This window comes from Bubalus kerabau, chromosome 16, assembly GCF_029407905.1.
Source record: "Bubalus kerabau isolate K-KA32 ecotype Philippines breed swamp buffalo chromosome 16, PCC_UOA_SB_1v2, whole genome shotgun sequence".
Taxonomy (NCBI): Eukaryota; Metazoa; Chordata; class Mammalia; order Artiodactyla; family Bovidae; genus Bubalus; species Bubalus kerabau.
Window position 1 is genome coordinate 16,115,717 of NC_073639.1, and position 22,000 is coordinate 16,137,716.

The following is a 22,000-nucleotide window of genomic DNA, read 5'->3' on the forward strand; positions in this document are numbered from 1 at the left end:
GAGTTTTCATTCTGTTTAATAACTTTATAACTTTTGTCAGTGTCCTCATTTATAAACTGAAGACAGTAGTAATACCTATCTCATAGGGTCATTTGGAGAATTAAATAATATGTACATAAAGCCCTCAGCGTAATACCTAGTATACAGTAAGTGCTCTGGAAAGGTTAGCTACTGTGAAATATTTGTTATAGCGCAGTAGTTTATATTATTTCTAAAGCTAATTATGGAAGAGAGAGAATAGCATTTCTAGTTTTGTAATACATTCTTTTTGACACTTCTCTGTCACAGTTGCTAGGAATGGGGAGTTCATTCATCAAACCAAGAGTCCTTTGTCCACAGTGACCTAAGCTTTCTGTGACTTTCGGAAGCTTCAAAGTTAGAAGAAAAATGTTGAAAAAGCTTAAAAAAAGAAAGCAGTAATGGGAAATCTTTTCAAAATAAGACAGTTTGGTAGGTTGACCACTAGAGTAATAGAAGCAGAGAATGTCTCTAGAGTGACAGAAGAAACCATAAAGAAAGGAAAAGGGAGAAAACAAATATTTAAATATTTGTACTGGGTGCTTTGGTCCTTATCAGTACATTTTCTATGAGATGTCTCATTCAGCCTCAGGCCATAGCCCAGGGAGGGAAGGGGGGTCGCCTGAAGAGTAGAAGGGGAGAGGCAGGCAGGGAGGAAGGGAAGATGAACCTTATTTTTTTTCAGTTTCTGTGTTTTATTTATTTTTTTAATTTATTTATTTTAACTGGAGGCTAATTACTTTACAATATTGTGGTGGGTTTTGCCATACATTGACATGAATCAGCCATGGGTGTACACGTGTTCCCCATCCTGAACCCCCTTCCACCTCCCTCCCCATCCCATCCCTCTGGGTACCGGCCCTGAGCGCCCTGCCTCATGCATCAAACCTGGACTGGCAATCTGTTTCACATTAATGGGAAGTCTCCTTACTATTCAGAGATGGGGCAACTAAGCCAGAGTTCTGCTTAACTTGTTTAGTGCCACAGAGCTGGGGACAGACGAGGTCTCCTAAAACCGGTGAAGACAAAACACTGGAACCGAGGTTAACAAAGGAAAGTTTTCGCACGGAACTTTCCCCCTGTAAAAACAGTGGGCTTAGACGGGACTATCTCAGAGGACCTTTTCTGCTCCACAGTCTGTAATTCTGCTAGTAAAACCTTCTGACATGTTTTCCTTTGTGGGTACTGCAAAGGCAGGCAAAATAAATATTATGTGGAAAACACTGATTGAAAGCTTTGTGAGAGAATAAAAAGACCAGTTGGGAGACAAAGGAAATAAACATCTCGAGGGAAGCCAAAGTAATCAAAAGAATTATAAGAACGAGATAAAAAGAAAATCAATATTAAAAAGAGATAAGGTAGAATTGGAAAATAAATAGTAATGCCGTTCCTTTCAAGAATGTGAGCAGGCACGATAGAGATGATAATCACTGAAAATAATTATAGTCGTTACTACTTAGTACAATGTACAGGACACCGTTTTTTTTGTGTTATCTTGACTTTCTGCTATTTAACCCCAGAGCATGGGTGAAGGAAGCTTACTTAGCTGCTCTCATCCACTAAATTGTGTGGTGGTTTTGGTTTTTTATAATATTCTTCTCAGCAAGTAAACTTGTCTTCACAGTTTGGGACAGCCTCCTTATCTATGTGACTTGATGCAACTAACTCTGCTTTAAGATCCCTTTTTGGAAAAAGCAAAGACCAAGATACTGTTACTGCATAAGGCTGTTCTGTGAAGAAAGAAATACTGGATGCAAAGTGCTTAAAGTGCTCAATAAATATTTACTGCAAATCAACTATAGTTCAAGTAAATATGTATATGTGTGATAGAACTTTTTTTAATTTGCTGCTGTGGTTACTCACCATCCTCCCCCTCCCCACCCCCCATCTCGGATGGACCGTTAAGTGAGTACGGGCTCCCCTGGCTTCCCCAAGATCCGCGATACAGAACCATCTGTTACTGTAGAGAGAGAGTATGTTGTTGTTGTTCAGTCACTAAGTCATGTCCAACTCTTTGCGACCCCACAGACTGCAGCACACCAGGCCTCCTAGTCCTCCACTATCTCCTGGAGTTTGCTCAAGTTCCTGTCCATTGGGTCGGTGATGCTATCTAACCATCTCATCCTCTGCCTCCCTCTTCTCTTTGCCTTCCGTCTTTCCCAGCATCAGGGTCTTTTCGCATCAAGGGGCTAAAGTCTGGGAGCTTCAACTTTAGCATCCCAGTCCTTCCAGTGAATATTCAGGGTTGATTATAATCAGAGATAGAGTATGTCAGCCCTATTTAGGTGGAATATTGCTTTAACCCCAAACATTCCATTTTTATATCCTGACTCTCCCTCCCCACTGAAGGGCTTTGTGTCAGTAGAAACCTAGGGCAGTGTTCAGCCCACATCAGGGCCAGACACCACCTCGTGTGGGCTTACCTTGGATCTCCCTACCTAAACGCAGAGGACAAGTAAGCATATCTTAGAGACATTCTCCTTAGCCACATTGGAAATTCTGCTCCAGCATGGCAGACAGCACAGCCAACACCAGATTAAATCAGAGCTTTCTTGGCCAGAGAGATTTAGATGCATCAGAAATATACTATAATCTGGAAAAGAACAAATATCAAGCAGAATAGCGTTCACCAAAGAACCGTATTGCCAGTTGGATAGAAAACCAAATCACATAAATCTAGAAACAGTGAGAATGGGTAACAAACAAGGTCAGCCAAATGCCTCAAAGGTCTTCTTAGTGTTACTATCACTGGAGCGTGGCTGGGGACAGCCCCAGGGCAGGGCCAGCTGGGCACGTCCCGCCCACGTGTTCCACCGTCACAGCTGGGCATTCGTCCCTGGAGACGTTTTTCGTCCATTGGGAATTGACTAGGTCATGTTCCTCCATCTGCTTATCTCAAGTTTCTCTTATTTCCAGGTCGTAGGGTTACCTCTCTGAGGACGAATGAAGCACCTTACACTTTACAAAGAGAGTAAAATCCCTGACATGAATTACCTCCACTTTCTTATTCTCTACCAGAAAAATTTCTTGTGTTTTTCACTCACCTTGCCTCGTTCTTCCGGCTCACAGACTCTCAGATGATAGGACGCTCTCAGGCTAATCTCAGGCTCCTCCTCTCAGGCTCCTTTGAGGACATGGTTTCATCCATTATTTCTATATAATCACGCTCATCTCCATGGCCCTTTTCTTCATCAGAGTTCTTGAAAGCACAGCCCCTCGCACTACTGTGAATTCAGTAAACTTAAACCCTAACCCTCTGCCTCTCACTTTCCCTCTCTTTCTCTTTCTCCTTCCCTCCTTTTCTCTCACCTGAGAGACACCAAAAATTCCGTTCGGAAAGATGTTATTAAAAAAGCAAAAAAGTTGCAAGTAAGACTAGTTAGAAAGCATGAGCTTACATTCCTTTTCAAAGGAGAGGAGACTAAAAGGCAATTTAAATATTTTTTTTCATTTGCATATAATTGCTTTAGGATGTTGTGTTAGTTTTTGCTGTTCTTCACCGTGAATCAGGAGAAGGCAATGGCACCCTACTCCAGGACTCTTGCCTGGAAAATCCCATGGACGGAGGAGCCTGGTAGGCTGCAATCCATGGGGTTGTGAAGAGTCAGACACAACTGAGCGACTTCACTTTCACTTTTCACTTTCATGCATTGGAGAAGGAAATGGTGACCCACTCCAGTGTTCTTGCCTGGAGAATCCCAGGGATGGGGGAGCCTGGTGGGCTGCCGTCTATGGGGTTGCACAGAGTCGGACACGACTGAAGCAACATAGCTGCAGCAGCAGCAGCAACGTGAACCAGCCAGAAGTACACATGTATCCCCTCTGTCTTGAGCCTCCCTCCATGCCCTCCCATCCAAGCCCTCTAGATTGTCCCAGAGCACCGAACTGAGCCCCTTGTGCCACACAGCAGCTTCCCACTAGCTATCTGCTTTATACATGGTAGTGTATATATGTCAATCCTGTTCTCCCCATTCGTCCCACCACCCTCCCGCAGCCCTGTGTCCACACATCCGTTCTCTGTGTCTGCATCTGTATTCCTGCCCTGGAAATAGGTTCATCTGTACTGTTTTTCTAGATTCCACACATAGGCATTCATGTATGATGTTTGTTTTTCTGACTCACTTCACTCTGTATGACTATCTCTAGGTCCATCCACATCTCTACAAATGACCCAGTTTCATTCCTTTTTATGACTAATATTCCACTGTATATAGGAACCATTATGCAGAGAGAAGGAGGTGGTAAAAGAGAGGGTCCTTTTCCCCTCCAGTGAGAATGTAATGAAGAAGCAGGATGAGGGATCTTTTGAGGGAAGTTTTTTCTCCCAGTGAAAATTATATATAAGGTTCACTTTGGGGCTTCCCTAGGGTCTCAGTGGTAAAGAATCTGCCTGCCAATGCAGGAGACATGCAGGAAGATCCCACACACCTCATGTGGGAAGATCCCACGTACCTCAGAGCAATTAAGCTCATGCACCACAACTATTGAGCCTATGCGCTAGAGCCAGAGAGCCACAACTGCTGAACTCACGTGCTGCAACTGCTGAAGGCCAAACACCCAGAACCCATGCTCCGCAACAAGGGAGGCCACCACAATGAGAAGTCTATGCACCTCAACCAGAGGGTAGCCCCAGCTTCCCATAACTAGAGAAAGCCTGCACAGCAACAAAGACCCAGCACAGCCAAAAACAAATAAAAATAAAAAAAATTTTTAAGGATAAGGTTACTAGGGGAAATGGTGGAGTCACTTTCTTTTGAGATCGTTGACAGTCGGATAGATCGTTGTATCTGCAACTGTACAAAGTCAGGCTTTAAAACATCGTTCCTTTTGCTCACTCTCTTGTCTGAGTTCAGGGCGGGGAATGAATAGACTCATATAGACTCACTATGTCTTCAAACACTGATTCTGAAGGAAGGAATAGTTTCTAACATATCAAAGATGCAATAATAATAATTGCATTTCTAACCTTTTTGGTTCTCTAAATCTTTGTGATCTAAAATAGGAAATTTCAATATGATATTCACTAGTACTGATCCCCATAACATTCAATGGATTTTTAAAGTTCCATATTAGTTCTTTATTGAATTCTAACACAGGCACAAATGATTGTGCAGTTTTGATGATCTGTTAGAGGAAGAATGGATACATGCATATGTATGGCTGAGTCCCTTCACTGTTTAACTGAAACTATCACAACATTGTTAATTGGCTATACTCCTATACAAAATTAAAAGTTCAAAAGAAAAAAAAAAAAGATTACATGACAAAAATTTTAGCTCTAACATTTAATGGGATTTTGACTAAGCAAGATTTTTTTATCTTTAGCATTAGTGAAGTGAAGTGAAAGTCAAGGGCTTCCCAGGTGGCTCAGTGGTAAAGAATTCGCCTGCCAGTGTAGAAGATGCAGGTTCGATCCCTGGGTCAGGAAGATCCCCTGGAGAAGGAAATGGCAACCCACTCCAGTATTCTTGCCTGAAAGTCAGTCAGTCATGTCCGACTCTTTGTGACCCCATGGACTGTAGCTCGCCAGGCTCCTCTGTCCATGGGATTCTCCAGGCAAGAACACTGGAGCAGGTTCCATTCCCTTCTCCAGGGGATCCTCCCAACCTAGGGTTCAAACCCAGGTCTCCTGCATTGCAGGCAGATCCTTTACCATCTGAGCCACCAGGGAAGCCTTCTAACATATTATTTAGCAGTTAAGAATAGACACAGGAGCTGGACGTGGTGTAAATCCTGACTGTCACCCACTCCCTAGCTCTGAGGTCCTGGGTGGGTTACATAATTTCTGTGTGCCTCAGTTTTCTCATCTGTCAATAGGAATATCATACTGGCTACCTGATAGGATTTTTGTCTTTACATGCAAAGGCCTTAAAGGAATACTTGGTACATGATGATTGCTAAAAATTGGTAATTTGTTATTTTTACTGAAACATATGATGTTAAATCCTTGTTCACACCATGTAGGTCTCAAAGGTGTTCTGCCTAAAGGATGTGTTGCTCCTTGAGGGAAGCCTTTTTGGAGACACGTTAACTCTTTCAAGCCACTGCATTAAAATCAAGTGACAGCCCAGTGAGTGCACTAACGGAGTTTCTTGCTGAAGGATTCTTATAAAGTCCTGTGCCACAGATTGATGATGCATATGATCTTAGGAGACCTCCCCCACCACCCACCACATTTTTAAGACTGTCTCTTTTTCATGCATAAACTAGAAATTACTCTCTAAAAAGAAATTTGGACATTTCTGCGTGTTTGGGTATAGAATTACTGCTGTCTCCGGGATTGATCAAAAGGATGTTTGCATGAAGATAGGTACTACATTTGATTGAGGATGTGTTAAATAGGCTTTTTTATAACAGTATTTGTAAAGCTTTTTTTTTGCCCTCAGGAATAATTCGGGCTTCACACCAGCAGACACCGTAGCCGTCATGTTCTGCTCTACACACAAATCCCTCACGTTGGGTAAGTAATCCACACACTGAGACACCCGCTCAATGTTACCTTCAGATAATTGCATCTTATGATTTTGAAATTCAAACAACTTTTCAAATTAAATGGGATGCAGGTATTGTCTACTTTGTCACCTAAAGAACGGTAGCAAAGTGGGGATCAGTCATGACTATGAAATACCATCATGAATTAAACTCATTTTTGTGAGCCTAAATGTAATGGTGTAGAGTTTAGCTTTACTTGTAATCATGTTTTCCATTCTCATAGAAGGTTTTCAGGGTCGAATGTTCATGTTAAAAGTTGGGGAGTGGGGTAGTTGTGGGGGTGCAGTGAGCACAAACTTAGCTTTGGAAGGCCCTAGAGTGACCCCTGGAAGATGTTAGCATATTTCCTGGAAGCTTGGAGCAGGGTGAAAATAACTGACATTAGTCTGAAGTTTGTTTCAGAATGTTATGTCTATAAAGAAGCAACAATATATTTAGTTATTGTGAACTCAGTCTCATTAGTACCTAAAGTGAAATAAGTGAGTGAAGTCGCTCAGTCGTGTCCAACTCTTTGCAACCCCATGGACACCAGGCTCCTCTGTACATGGGATTTTCTAGGCAAGAGTACTGGAGTGGGTTGCCATTTCCTTCTCCAGGGAACTTCCCCGACCCAGGGATCCAACCCAGGTCTTCCACATTATAGACAGACGCTTTACCGTCTGAGCCACCAGGGAAGTCAAAGTGAAATAAGTATGTATTTAATGGACAAAAATAGATCAAGAAAAGTGCTATTCCTTCCTTCCCTTTACCCAGTTTAAAGGCATTATCCCAATAACCTATCCAGTTATTTGGAATCTATGCTTTTAGTCATTAAAGAGCATTAAGGGATGAGAAACTTTATGGAAACGTCATTCACACACTCCTTGGGGTAGTAGGCACTTTGTGGTTAAACTCGTATTAAAACTTCCTTTACCTTTTGGCGAATAACTGACTTAACATTTCTCAAAGTCTGTTATGTTAAAGTTCAGTCTGTAAACTAGAAAACAAAGACATTTCATAATGGTTTTACCAGCCCCAGACATTTCTGTCTGATAGAATTATTTTCAATCTTGCAAAGTTGGGGAAATGATTTAGAGATTGGACATACTCGTAAGCAGTCGCTCTAGGACTTCAGCTTATTTGAATAAATTATATGTGTACTGTCCCTTCAGTGCAATGTGTCTGTTAGGTTTTCCTTAGAATCGTCACCAAAAGGAAGCTGCGAGAGCTTTGGAAGCTACTTTCTGGTTCCAGATTTTGTGAACCTGGACAAAACACTTAAGGTCCCTGAACCTTAGCCTTCTCACTTTGTAAGGCTTTTTTCTACATTGTAGGTGTTGTAAAGACTGAAGGTAAAACTTGTTGAGTATCCAACACAGGACTTGTCCATAATACAAGTCAGTCCGTGAGAAAACGTGTTCTGTGATGGTGCTGTGTGTAGGTTGCTGTGGGTGGAGCCAGAGTGCCCACCGAGAGAGCTTGGTATGCTGCCTGGCACGTGACACATACCCTGAGAGCAGCAGCTATGATTAGTTATAGTTAACTGTGTTGGTCATGAATGTGTTACTGTTTCCAGGGTTTCAGTCCCCTGCCCTTGGTCTTGTTCATGTTTGTATAACAGATGTGGTTTAATTGTTGACCTCAGAAATCAACCTGCACTTTCCCCCCATGTCGCTGTTATAATGTGACGCCAGTGCTCCAGGTCTCCTGAAAAGGAAGGGGCTTCTAAAAGATAGGGAGGCCAAAACTGGGTGCCTCCAGACCCCTCAGCAGTCACGAGTCAGGTTTTCTCTAGTCACAGCTAGTGGGGGCTCCTATAGTTGCTGTGTGTGGGTTTCTCACTGAGGTGGCTTATCTTGCTGTGGAGCTTGGGTTCTAGGGCCTGTGGGCTTCAGTAGTTGTGGCTCGCAGGCTCTAGAACATTGGCTCAAGAGTTACGGTGCACAGGCTTAGTTGCCCCACAGCCTGTGGGATCTTAGTTTCCAGACCATGGATCGAACCCCTGTCCCGTACACTGGCAGGCAGATTCTTAACCCTGGACCACCAGGAAAGCCCATGTTTATTTTTTTCTCCATAATTGTCTCCTGTGCTGGAGCTGGCCATGATGAGCAAAGCTCTACCCAAGAAGCATACTGCAACCTGATCAATATTCTTCTCTGTAAGCAAAATATTCATGCTATTTTTTTTTCATTTTTTTAACCTCAAAGCCATATCATTCTGTTCTTGATGCATCCTGATTTTCAGTCATCTGAAAAATTAGATGAACACCAATCAAAAGTAGCTATTTTACTGAAAACATTGGGGTTAACTTGGACTTTTGGTTTTGCAATATTCTCCCATGAAATAGATACTTGGATCCTGCAATAATATTCTAGTATGATAACTAAGTAACCATGGTGGTGTAAATCCTTAGTTATTTCCATAAGATGGTAAACCTACTCTCTCTTGGAATTGCAAGTCCTAAAGACTCATCCTGACTCTTCCATTGAAACATCCCCAGGCCTTCATTTCCATAGCTCCTGGATTAGGGAATTTTACTTGCAGCTAGGATATTCTATTACACCTTGATCACACCTGGCTCTCTGCCTGCAGTTTCCTAGGCCGCATTTATAAAGAGGACCTCTTTGCTGCTTTCTTATCTCAGTGAGAAGCCATAGAGCGCCCTTATTTCTACACACAGCAAGGGATGTTTGGGTCCTATTGCCTGAATGGCCTTGTTGAGCCCTATAAATTTAGTGAATCAGTTTCACAAGGTCCAAAGCATATTTCCCTCTACTGGTGACCTGATGGCTCTGGTACAGAGGAGATGCACGGCAGTCACCCAAGCTACAGCCGATAATTATCCTAATGGGACTTCTCATCTGCATGGCAATGATAGAGCATCACAATAAGTGTGAAGAATTCATGTTTCAGAAAGCAGGGGGCACATTGCAGGTAGGATCTATCACTCAGAGTGATACTTTCTCTTATTTCTCACCAAGATGAAAGACAGCAGATTAAAATATATCTATTTGGCGTGTAGGAAATATATTTGTCCCTTTTGTGATCACTGTCAAAATATTTCTTCTAGTGATTTTACACACATACACATGTGCATACACACACGTACACATAATGTCTCAAATAGAATACATTAAGAAAGCTTTATGAAATAACATCATTTATTAGTATATCCAGTATTTGTATATAAGAATAAATTATTGCAGGCCAAGTGTACCCAGGTAACTAATGAACCAAAGATGGAAACTCTGGTTTTGGCAGCCTTCTGAGTATTCTTGTACATATACTTGCAGTTTATTTTATTCTTCTTGCTTTTGCCCTGTCTCCATCTCTTCGATGTACTTGCATCTACACACATGCTGAATTTGATTCATTGCTTTTATTAGTGCCTTTGCCATTGATTGATTAGTTCTTCGTATTAGTACTTTTTCTATTGATTGATTGCAGATGAAGTGACTATTTGACCTTTAATTATGAGGCTTCCTATTGAAAATGACATTGAGCTATGGCTCCACATAATCCATCTGGAAAGCCCGACATGATGCCATTCCCTGGAGTTCGTTCAGGAAGAAAGAGGAGGCCTGGAGGAAGTGCAGAGCTTTCAATGTGCTTCATCTAAAACAATACTACGGGGCTTGTTTACTGCTCTCCTATAGTTGCAACTCAGGGTTGGAGGTAATTATATTTTGTCAAGAGAGCCTCACTTGCTACGGGTTGCTCCAAAAGCCATGACTCTCCCAAATTATTTTCTAGTCTGATGGTGATATTTGTATAATTAGGAGAAGGTATTTTACATAGCAGAGTTGGGGGAACAGCTCACACCCTAGTTACCAATGGTTCAGTGCCCAGTCAGTCAATAGAGCTCATCAGTACAGAAATTCAATCTGAGGGATCCTGTGGAATTAGTATTTAACTTTTACTTTATTGATCTTTTTCTCTTGAGTGTTCAAATCACTTTGCTTATCTAGAGTTCTAATGCATGTAGAAAATTCTCACTGTTCCTAGAAAGAGGATGTTTAAAGATGTTTGGGATCCTTAAGTGTATGTTTATGTTAGTTTTTCATGTTTTCAAATAGCAAAATGAAAGCATATACTCCTAGAGTGTGTCAACTGACAAACGGCAGTCAATTGTGAGACTCCAAGTCGTTTGCTATTTCCAAAAGCTTTTCTGAATTGAAGGAATGCTGTTTAAAATTTAAATACAGTGTCGTGATCAGTGTGTATTAAAAGTCCACTGTGGGTCTTACCATTTCTAGACATTTGTGTACAAAGACCAATCAAGGCAGCTGTTCTTCATATTAAACTTCATTATGAGTCACAGTCACACAGCTGGGCTGTGAGAAGAAACTATGCATTAAAGCCGAAGGAATACAGCTTTTTGGGAGACATGGGATTCCGGAGAGAGTGCAAGGAATACAAACCTGATTCTGGTCTGGATTCCAGTTCTCTCATCAAGTGTGAGTGAGTGAGTGAAAGTCACTCAGTCGTGTCTGACTCTTTGCGACCCCATGGACTATACAGTCCTTGGAATTCTCTAGGCCAGAATGCTGGAGTCGGCAGTCTTTCCCTTCTCCAGGGCATCTTCCCAACCCAGGGATCAAACCCAGGTCTCCCGCATTGCAGGTGGATTCTTTACCAGCTGAGCCTCAAGGCTGGAACAAATCACTCAACTGCTGCCAGCCTCAATTCCCAAATCTGTAAAATGAGAAGATGGGTAAGATGATCCTTGAGATTCCTTCTGGTTTTAAGTTCCTATGAGTCAGGTGCTCAGTGACTACTTGACAGATAATACCACCATTCTAAAACAGTTTCCCTGCTATATGTAAAAAGGAAGAGAGTGTTTTAAAGGAATGTCTATGTAGATAATGTTATAATATTGCAAGAAAGGAAATATGGCTGTTACATCTTCCTAAAGAGGCTAAAAAATGTCTTTATACTCTGCAAAGAGCTTCACAGCGCTGGCCGTGGTGCTCAGTCATTTCTGCCTCCGCACCCCACGGACTGTAGCCCTCTGTGGTCCTCTGTCCATGGGATTCTACAGGCAAGAATTCCGCAGTGGATAGCCGTTCCCTTTTCCAGTGGATCTTCCCGACCCAGGAAATCAAATCTGCATCTCTTGCATCTCCTGCATTGGCAGTCGAATTCTTTACCACTGAGCCACTTCAGGGTTTCATAGGAGAAACAAAATCTGAGAAGGATCTTTTTTTTTTTTTTTTTAATTTTATTTTTAAACCTGAAACACTGTATTAGTTTGCCAAACATCAAAACGAATCCGCCACAGGTATACATGTGCTCCCCATCCTGAACCCTCCTCCCACCTCCCTCCCCATACCATCCCTCTGGGTCGTCCCAGTGCACCAGCCCCAAGCATCCAGTATCGTGCATCGAACCTGGACTGGCGACTCGTTTCATACATGATATTACACATGTTTCAATGCCATTCTCCCAAATCTTCCCACCCTCTCCCTCTCCCACAGAGTCCATAAGACTGTTCTATACATCAGTGTCTCTTTTGCTGTTTCGTACACAGGGTTATTGTTACCATCTCAATTTTCTTTGAAAGCTTTTCAAGAGTGCTAAAGGATTACCCCGCAACTTGGGCTGGAAAGATCATTTAATAACATCTCTTTAGTTATTAAATAAATAACATTTATTTAATAGTAAATAAATAACATTTACTAAATAATGATCATTTAGTAACATCATTTAATAACATCATTCCATTTCTCCAGGGGAAATGGAACTGAAATCTGAAAGTTTGCATTTGTTTTTCTTTTCCCATAAGGCTTCTCTGCGATTCTATCTGGCATATAAAGACTATTATCTTGATTAAGCTACCCTACAGTTGGGAAGCACTTTTTTAAAGCCTTTAACCATTAAGTCATGTTACCTAAACAACCTTAAGTGTTGGCAAATCAATAATTATTATTTTTCATAAGAAGTGAAAGCATAGGAAAAAATCTAGAAGTGTATCCCAGGTCATATAATTAACAGAGACTAGATTCCAGGTCTCCTAACTTCCAGAACTGCATTGGACAACAGGATAGAAAAGTTTTTCAAAGACCCAAAAGCGCCAAACTAGTTCTGAGCATTGTAAGTATACACTGGCAGTGTGAGTTTGAATCATTTAATTGTTTAAAAACTACTTCTGATTACATTGCTAGATTACAAATGGCATTATTTCGTTCTTTTTTATGGCTGAGTAATATTCTGGTGTGTGTGTGTGTATATAGATATATATATCACGTCTTTATACATTCTTCTAACATCTGCCAGATTCTTAAAGATGCCACTGAAATTAAAGGCCCAGTAGGTTTTACCACCATGCTGAAGACAATTGTCCTTCTGTACTGTTTTCTGATCCACATAAACAAAGAGAAAAATGCAGATTCTCGAACAAAGTGATACATTTATATTCAGAGGTTTGAAGATTCAGTTCAGTTCAGTTCAGTCGCTCAGTCGTGTCCAACTCTTTGTGACCCCATGAATCGCAGCACGCCAGGCCTCCCTGTCCATCACCAACTCCCGGAGTTCGCTCAGACTCACGTCCATCGAGTCAGTAATGCCATCCAGCCATCTCATCCTCTGTCGTCCCCTTTTCCTCCTGCCCCCAATCCCTCCCAGCATCAGAGTCTTTTCCAAAGAGACAACTCTTCGCATGAGGTGGCCAAAGTACTGGAGTTTCAGCTTTAGCATCATTCCTTCCAAAGAACACCCAGGACTGATCTCCTCTAGAATGGACTGGTTGGATCTCCTTGCAGTCCAAGGGACTCTCAAGAGTCTTCTCCAACACCACAGTTCAAAAGCATCAATTCTTCGGCGCTCAGCTTTCTTCACAGTCCAACTCTCACATCCATACATGACCACTGGAAAAACCATAGCCTTGACTAGACGAACCTTTGTTGGCAAAGTAATGTCTCTGCTTTTGAATATGCTATCTAGGTTGGTCATAACTTTCCTTCCAAGGAGTAAGCGTCTTTTAATTTCATGGCTGGAATCACCATTTGCAGTGATTTTTGAGCCCAAAAAATAAAGTCTGACACTGTTTCCACTGTTTCCCCATCTATTTCCCATGAAGTGATGTGACCAGATGCCATGATCTTCGTTTTCTGAATGTTGAGCTTTAAGCCAACTTTTTCACTCTCCTCTTTCACTTTCATCAAGAGGCTTTTTAGTTCCTCTTCACTTTCTGCCGTAATGGTGGTACCATCTGCATATCTAAGGTTATTGATATTTCTCCCGGCAATGTTGATTCCAGCTTGTGCAAGCAGGGTGACAATATACAGCCTTGACGTACTTCTTTTCCTATTTGGAACCAGTCTGTTGTTCCATGTCTAGTTCTAACTGTTGCTTCCTGACCTGCATACAGGTTTCTTAAGAGGCAGGTCAGATAGTCTGGCATTCCCATCTGTTTCAGTATTTTCCACAGTTTATTGTGATCCTGCTTTACTTTAAATTTTTGATTCTGAAATGGTGTCTGAACTTAATCACTGGTGTATCCAGACTAATAAAAATTTAGAAAGTCCCCAGGTTCTGCATAAATATCCAATTGAAGACATTTAAACCTCTCTGAGGTTCCCTAACCTGATGCTCAGGTACCATTCTTCTTAATGATACAGCAGATGTTCATCATGTTCAGTGTTCGCCAGGATCAAGGCCCCGATGCCCCCACGTTTCTGCTCCTTCTCCATGTTTCCTGTGCCAGGGACTGCCAGACATTTTAAACCACAACCTGCAGTTAGAAATACAGTTTACAGTGTGATCCAGGAAACATTTGCATTAAAAAATTTTACCAAACAACATTCACTCTCACTTTCTGTGATATATTCCATATTCCAGCCAAGTGCTAGATTAAAACCCATTGCATTGATTCTGTAACTCGTTAATAGATCATAATGCAAGGTCTGAAAACTACCACTTTACATCTTGCTTGGTGAAACTTTATACCCTTTCTCAAATACTTACCATGTCAGTTTTGGCTATTGCTATGCCTTTTTCACTGAACCTTACCCCAAATTTCTGATACCACATGGGAACCAGAGCTGAATTAAGACTTGGAATGTTTCTTGATTTGCAGTAAGATCACCTCCATTTAGGTTTTGTTAATCCAGTTTACATAACAGAGTTTCTATGCCTTTTGTTAATATGTTTTTTAAATCATTTCTCTATTCAACATGTTTTTGATTAGCAATAATAATAACAAAGAAGATTAATTGGGTACTTAATAGGCTAAATGCTTGTTACAAGAAGTAATTTACTTGAAAATATTTTATGCCAGTGGTTCCTGTAGACTTCAGTGCCCAGGAGAGCCCACTGTTCTCATGGAAAACTCTCACTGGAATATTCAGCTACTATTTTATCAGAAAGAAAGTACGCCAGGGACTTCCCTGGTGGCTCAGTGGTTAAGAATCTGACTTCCAGTGCAGGGGACGGGGTTTCAGTCCCTGATTAGGGAACTAAGATCCCACAGGCTGCCGGGTAACTAAGCCTGTGAGCCGCAACGAAGAGCCAGTGCAGCCAAAATTTAAAAAAAAAGAAAAGAAAAATGTATTCCGGGGGAAGCTACATGCTTCCTTTTTACTAAAAAGCATGCAAATGCTTTTATTATCCTGTATTTATCAGAGACTTTCCTAATTAGTATAATGAATTCAGAAATAGGTTTCTATTGAGGAAATTACAGCCTTTTTGCTTTGTACGGTAAGTGTAATAAATGGACCTTCACTCATATGTAGACTGTCTTAAAACTTTAGAGTTGCAGACTTCCCACTTGCTCAAAGAATCTAGGAAATCCTGTGTCCTGAATGTGAAATCCCCAGGGCTGCTCTGGGGGCCTGATGCCTATGGGGTTTTGTGTTCAGCCTCTGTCTGGAGGCCCTGAGGGCTCCCCAGGGGACTCAGTGGTAAAGAATCTGCCATCCAATGCAGGAGCCACAGGAGATGCAGGTGTGATCCCTGGGTCGGGAAGATCCCCTGGAATAGGAAATGGCAACCCACTCCAATATTCTTGCCTGGGAAATCCCATGGACAGGGCAGTCTGGTGGGGTACAGTCCATGGGGTCACAAGAGTCAGACACAACAGAGCACCTGAGTGCACACAGAGGCCATGTAGTCCCCTGAGGCTGACCACTGGGGTTACTGAACCCTGCGTTGAGAGCCCTTATACCACTTGCTGGTGAGAACCCCGGAGAGGTCAGAGCTGGGACTTCACGGAACACATTTACTGCTAATATGTACTAAGTTAAAAATATCTGTATCTGTAGAGCTTACTTTCATTCAGAACTGCTGGCAAAACTTTGGGGGTGGAGAAAATTTTCACCTACCTTCCAAATTTCTGTAGCCACTGTCTACTACCTGCCGGAAGAATCTGGAACTTACGCCTGACCAGCCTGGTGCAGGATGTCCCAAAATCCCTTTCCACACCCCAGCTCACATCACTCTCACAGTCACTGCCACAAGGGAAGTGAGCTCCCAGGGGCACAAAAAGCTTGCACAGGTCATGTGACCCCAAATGGCAGAGCCAGATGTCAAGCCAGGTCGGCATCAGCCCCTTTGCCAAGCTGCAATGAGAGCTCCAGAAAGGTCCTATGCTGTGAAGCTCAGCTCGAGGCTTATCCCTTGGTCACTGGTGTGAAAAGTCTAGGCTGGATGATCTCTGGGACCCTTCTGGTTCTAACAGTCAATAATTCGCTCTGATTTTGAAAGACTTAAGTGTAGCTTTAGAATCTTGAGTTATTCAGATAAACACCATAAGACCAGCATTTCCTGAAAGGCGGCACTTAAAAATATAGCAAATTGCTCCCTTAAAAAAAAAATGTAGATTACTGGGCCTTCTTTGAGGGATTCAAAATTTTTAAGAATTAGACCTCGGAGCCTGATTTTTCAAACATATTCTAAAAAGTAGAGTGTTTACACAAAAGTGTGAGAGCCACCATATCATGTACATCCATAATCACATCCCAGCTTCTAGAGAAGCTAACTCACCCACTGAGGTTCTCAGGTCTCAGGGATGGAGCACCAACGAGAGGTCAGCGCTTACTTGCAGCAGCTTCACTGTAACCAAGCCCGACTCACGGTTGCCACTGCAGCTCAACAGCAAGGAGACAGAACACCCCACATATTGCACAGCGGCACCCCCACCTGGGTACCGAATCTCTATCCCTCTGGGCCTCTTCATGTCAGTTGTTCCTGGTAGAAGCTTTTCATTCCACAGTTTCACATTTCTTTCAAAAGAAATACCACCGAGTCCTAGTTAGAAGGAGCTCTAAAGAGTTTCGTTTTACACATTGATAATCAACTCCCATGCCTGAAGCCAATGCACCCTGTGCTTCTGAGAGGGAAACCTCCACGAGAATTCAGGGGCCCGTCCCTTCTGCGGGGGCCTTTGCCACATCCAGAAGGACCAACCATGGCCCCCCTTCCAGGGCTCCCTGTTCATCTCGGCACCCGCCGTCAGTTGCAGAGGGGATTGTTTATTATTATTAATATTTAGAAAGGTTGCCTCTAGCGGAACTAAAATGTGCATCACAGAACAACAGTTGTTTGCGCGTTTGAAGTGGAGCATCACACCCAGGAGAGCGCCTTCACTTGAAGTTTCTCTCTCCCCATCTCCACTTGCAAACAGAGATTGATGAATAACAATGATTGTTTCAGAATTGCCTCTCTCCCATTATTTATTTGGTCATGTCTCTTCCCAGAAACCCCCTTAATTGAACCAGACACTATAAACCAGTTTGCGTGGATTTGATGACAGCCGGCTCCTTGCTTCTTTACAGTAAATAATAAAGGACTCCAAGGCTACAGAATGAGGTGACACCCACCAACTCCTTGTCCCCATCTGCAGCCCATGCAAAAAAACACCAGCCAGATAGTAGAGTCAGCTGCCCATTTGTTAAAGCCGTGGGGGATGCTGTAGGTTTTTGACAGATTACCCTGGAGGCAGGAAGAGATGTAAAATCGTACATAAAAGATTCCTGGGCCCCAGGAAGCCAGTTCATTTGGAAAGTCACCTGTCCTGAAGCTGAGCACACTCATGGTTTTGGAGCAGTGACGTTTCCCAGGTTTGATCTCCATACTAGTACCCTGCTCTTCATGCTACCATTACTGTACTCCAGTACTGCTAGAACAAGCTTTGTCAATAATAATAAAAACCAACTCCTCTGCAACTGACAGCAAGTGCAGGGATATGCAGGAATAAATAATGCCAGTGAAAAGAAGCTTTAAAATATCATTTGCTCAATGCATGCATTCATTCAACAAGTGTTTATTTCATGCCTAGTTTGCACCAGGCACCATTCTGGGCCCTATTCTGTCCACAGCAGTGGACAAAATACGAAAACGTACTCCCCCTTATCCATCTTCCTTTCTAGCGGAGCTGAGCAAGCAAACACTCAGACATATGGTGCATCACATGATGGGAGGTGTGTGGAGAAATAAAACCAGAAAGGAGAATAAGAGGGTGAGATGGAGGCGGGGCCATGTTAGGCTTAAAGGGGGCTTTGGGTCAAAGACCTGTAGGAAAGGGGGAGCAAGGCACACGATGTGTAGAGGAAGGAGGCTCCAACCAGAGGGAATGGTGAGGGCAAGGACCTGAAGCCACAAGGGGCTCAGCAAGTGGGAGGCAGAGGACGAAGAGGCCAGAGTTCGGGGAGTGGAAAGTGTGAGAAGGAAGGGGAGGATGCTGAAAGGGAGGATGGGTGTAGTGTAAGACCTCCTCGACCTGTCGTGAAAACTGCCTTCTACACAGAAGGCAAAGGGGACCCTTGAGAGGTTTGAGTGACATGATGCAGCTTCCACTTTGGCTGCTGTGTTAAATAAGGACTGGGCTTGGCCGGGGGGCAGGGTGCACCAGGGAGAAACAGGAAAGCCAGTCAAGAGCCTTTCATCCAGATGAAGGCTCAGGGTGGAGTGATTAAAGGTAATAGTGGAGGAGTGGTGAGAAGCTCTGGTGGTATTTTGAATGCCAAACCACTGGGATCTGCTGACAAATTGGATGTGTATGTAAGAGAAGGAAATTAAAGATGATTCCGAGGGATTTGGCCTCCAGGGGACTAGAAGGGTGGAATTGCCATTTACTAGACTGGATTAGATACAGATTTTACCCATGGAAGACGGATGTGGGGCAGATCAAGAGTTCCATCTTGAATGTGCTAAGTTTGAGATGTCTTTTCAACATCCAAAGGAGAGCCAGCTTTGTGAGCCTAGAATTCTGGTCCAGGCTGGAGTGTTCATCTTGAACTAAGCCATCAGGCTGAATGAGATCACTACAGAAAGGGTAGACAGAGCAAAAAAGGGCTCTGAGCACTGGCCCTGAGGCACTCCAGAGGTTAGGGAGGCTATGAAATTACTTGGAGAGTAAAATGATATGTAATTCAAAATCAGCCAGACATATAGACGTCCAAACCGGCTAGCCTCTATCTTCCTCACATTTCATAAGGTTGAGGTGACCATTAAATCAGAAAGTAGGCATGAAGTCCTATGATTACCCCCTGCAGACCAGGCACTGTTTCAGGCACATGAATTGCCTTATTATCTCATTGGATCTTCACAAAAGCCCTGCACAGTGGTTATTATTGATCCCACTGCCCAGGGTAGAAAACCAAGCCTCAGAGAGGTCAAGCAACTCACTTCAGTTTACACAGTGAAGAAAATGGCAAAGCCAGCACACAGCGACCACCAGTCTGTCTCCAGACACCCCCAGAACCCTCTTGCTCTCCCTTACTACCAGACCCGCTTCTCAGCCTGACTCATCAGAGTCACCTGTGGGTTGCTCAGTCATGTCCGACTCTTTGCAACTCCATGGACTGTAGCCCGCTAGGCTCCTCTGTCTGTGGGATTCTCCAGGCGAGAACACTGGAGTGGGTTACCATTCCGTCCTCCATGAGGTTTTCCTGACCCAAGGATCAAACCTAGGTCTCCTATAGGCAGATTCTGAACCATCTGAGCCACCAGGGAATCACCTGGGATCATTGCAAAACTGCCCGGACCCTCCCCAGACCTATTTCCTCCGAATCTCTCAGGATAGACCCAGGTATCACAGGTTTTACAGCTACCTGGGAGATTCTAACGACCAGCTGGCACTGAAAACCACTGCCTTTGACCACTTCCTCTATTTGTGCACAGGTATGCTCCACTGTGTTCCAGAAAGGATTTCACCTGTTCATTTGCTAATAAAACTGACCGTGTGTTTATGCTGATCTGTGAAAACCACAATTCTTTGTGCTGTGATTAGATATCTAAGTTAAGCATTCAGAGTTTAAAGAAAACTGAGGGGATTAAAAAACAACATTATTTCCAGAAATGGTTTCCAGGGTTTTCTTCCTCTGTCTAAAAGTCTTGTGAATGAGGTCTTGGCTCCCCAGTCATTGAAATAGATGAAGGGCAGAAGTAGGTTTAGGTTAGCAAAAAATTTTCTAGCCAAGTTTAACTACAGATATGTGAGTCAGCAGATAAATAACTCTGATTTCTCATCCCAATCAGAACTGCCTTGTTCTTTTGTGTCAGAAGACGTCTCTTCTGAGGCCTATGTTTATCATAAACATGGTAGTGTCAAAAAGGAAATTACCAGCAGAGGGTGATTAATAGCAAAACAAAACAAAAAGTCTGGGTGCATTTGGGTCACTGTTTGCTCACATTTACCGCTTAACTACGATTTGGACGCCTTCTGGAAGTTCCTCTGTCCATTAAAAAGATTATCAATGCGAGATCTTAGGGAAAACTAAATTTAGGGTGTTGGAAGCTGTGGCAGAATGTGAAAGTGCCTGTCATATACATCAACCTCTCATTGCTGCTGCTGCTAAGTCGCTTCAGTCGTGTCCGACTCTGTGCGACCCCATAGATGGCCGCCCACCAGGCCCCACCGTCCCTGGGATTCTCCAGGCAAGAACACTGGAGTGGATTGCCCTTTCCTTCTCCAGTGCATGAAAGTGAAAAGTGAAAGTGAAGTCACTCAGTCATGGCCGACCCTTAGTGACCCCATGGACTGCAGCCCACCAGGCTCTTCCGTCCATGGGACTTTCCAGGCAAGAGTACTGGAGTGGGTTGCCATTGCCTTCTCATTGGCTCACACTTAAAATGTTCCAAGTGTTTTTCTTCATTATATAAAAACATATATTAAAAAAATCTGTAAAACTAGGCATAGCTTCCCAGAGCCAATCAGATGGGGCCAGTTCTATGTTGGTGACCATGTTACATCTCTTCCGATGACCCTATGTTATTTTTGTCATGTGAAATTCTCATTCTATTTTTGAGGTTTCACATCCTGTGATTGTGAACATTAGGCACATTTTTCTCTTTAGAAGACAAATGGCTCTTCCTTCACAGCCCAGAAAGGGAAAAAAGTAAGCTCCCACTACTTCCTTCCCACCTGTCTCTATGAATATGGTGACCCCTCCCGGAAGCTATCGCCGGCATCTGAATGAAGCCTCCACGACTTCAGCTCTCTAATACATTCTTGAATTCCCTGTCTGCTAATTACTCCTACAATGCTGTCAGACAGGTGAGGGTGTACCTAATCTTCCGAGGCTGAAACCTTCTATTGGTAGAGTTAAATGTTTCATTGTCAGCATCTGGTGAGCCGGCTCAGGCCATTCATTAAACATCTTTTCCAATCAGAACATACCCGTTTCAAAACAGAAATAACACCAGCTGCTCATTTGGGTCTTTTCTTGCATCTTTATTTACATAAAACTTTCAGCAAAGGGGTAGGATTACAGCCCAGGTGATTGAAAGCTAAAATATAGTCTTTCCTTTTCCGATTGGGCTTGGAAATGGTCAGAAAATGGTCATCGACCAACTTTTATTCAAAGTGAGTAAAGGCTGGTTCTCTAAGCTCCTCTGTCAAAAGGAATCTCTCTCTTCTTTGCAGACCTTTCTTGTGTAAATGCTCTTTTCCTTGGGTTTTTCACCCTCCATTATTCTGTGTTAATATCATCAAACATGTCTTTCTTCCCGGTTCCTGGGTGCTCTTCCAGATCACCATTTTAGGCATGTAGGGTGGTGGAGGACACAGAACTGGGGACCAGTCTGCCTGTGCTCACATCCCAGCTATACCCTGTCGCTCACTGTGCATAGCCTTGGGAAGATTTTTACTCATCTGCGGCCTCTGTTTTCTCATCTGAAAAGTGGAGATAATCACAGTAGCCTTACTCACATTATAGACATTCAGTTCAGTTCAGTTCAGTTCAGTTCAGTTCAATCGCTCAGTCCTGTCCGACTCTTTGCGACCCCATGAATCGCAGCACGCCAGGCCTCCCTGTCCATCACCAACTCCCGGAGTTCACTCAGACTCACGTCCATCAAGTCAGTGATGCCATCCAGCCATCTCATCCTCTGTCGTCCCCTTCTCCTCCTGCCCCCAATCCCTCCCAGCATCAGAGTCTTTTCCAATGAGTCAACTCTTCACATGAGGTGGCCAAAGTACTGGAGTTTCAGCTTTAGCATCATTCCTTCCAAAGAACACCCAGGACCGATCTCCTTTAGATTGGACTGGTTGGATCTCCTTGCAGTCCAAGAG

At 43.1% G+C, this 22,000-nt stretch overlaps 1 protein-coding gene across 17 annotated transcripts in view; it reads left to right on the forward strand.

Moving 5' to 3' along the window:
* The window catches only part of SLC10A7 (solute carrier family 10 member 7), a 312,501-nt gene that overhangs the window by 271,640 nt on the left and 18,861 nt on the right, over window positions 1-22,000 (forward strand). For 6 of the 17 annotated variants that reach the window (XR_008703528.1, XR_008703525.1, XM_055550396.1 and 3 more), the window contains one exon: window positions 6,405-6,478. The exons of 8 other annotated variants lie outside the window; for them this stretch is intronic. Coding sequence is in view for 5 of the 9 variants with exons in the window: in XM_055550396.1 (XP_055406371.1) it covers window positions 6,405-6,478 (74 nt within the window). In the remaining 4 variants the exon portion in view is untranslated. Of the gene's footprint in view, window positions 1-5,982; window positions 6,089-6,404; window positions 6,479-9,936; window positions 10,512-22,000 lie in introns of those variants that run through there. 3 more of the 17 variants (XR_008703526.1, XR_008703523.1, XM_055550400.1) reach the window with 2 other exon arrangements.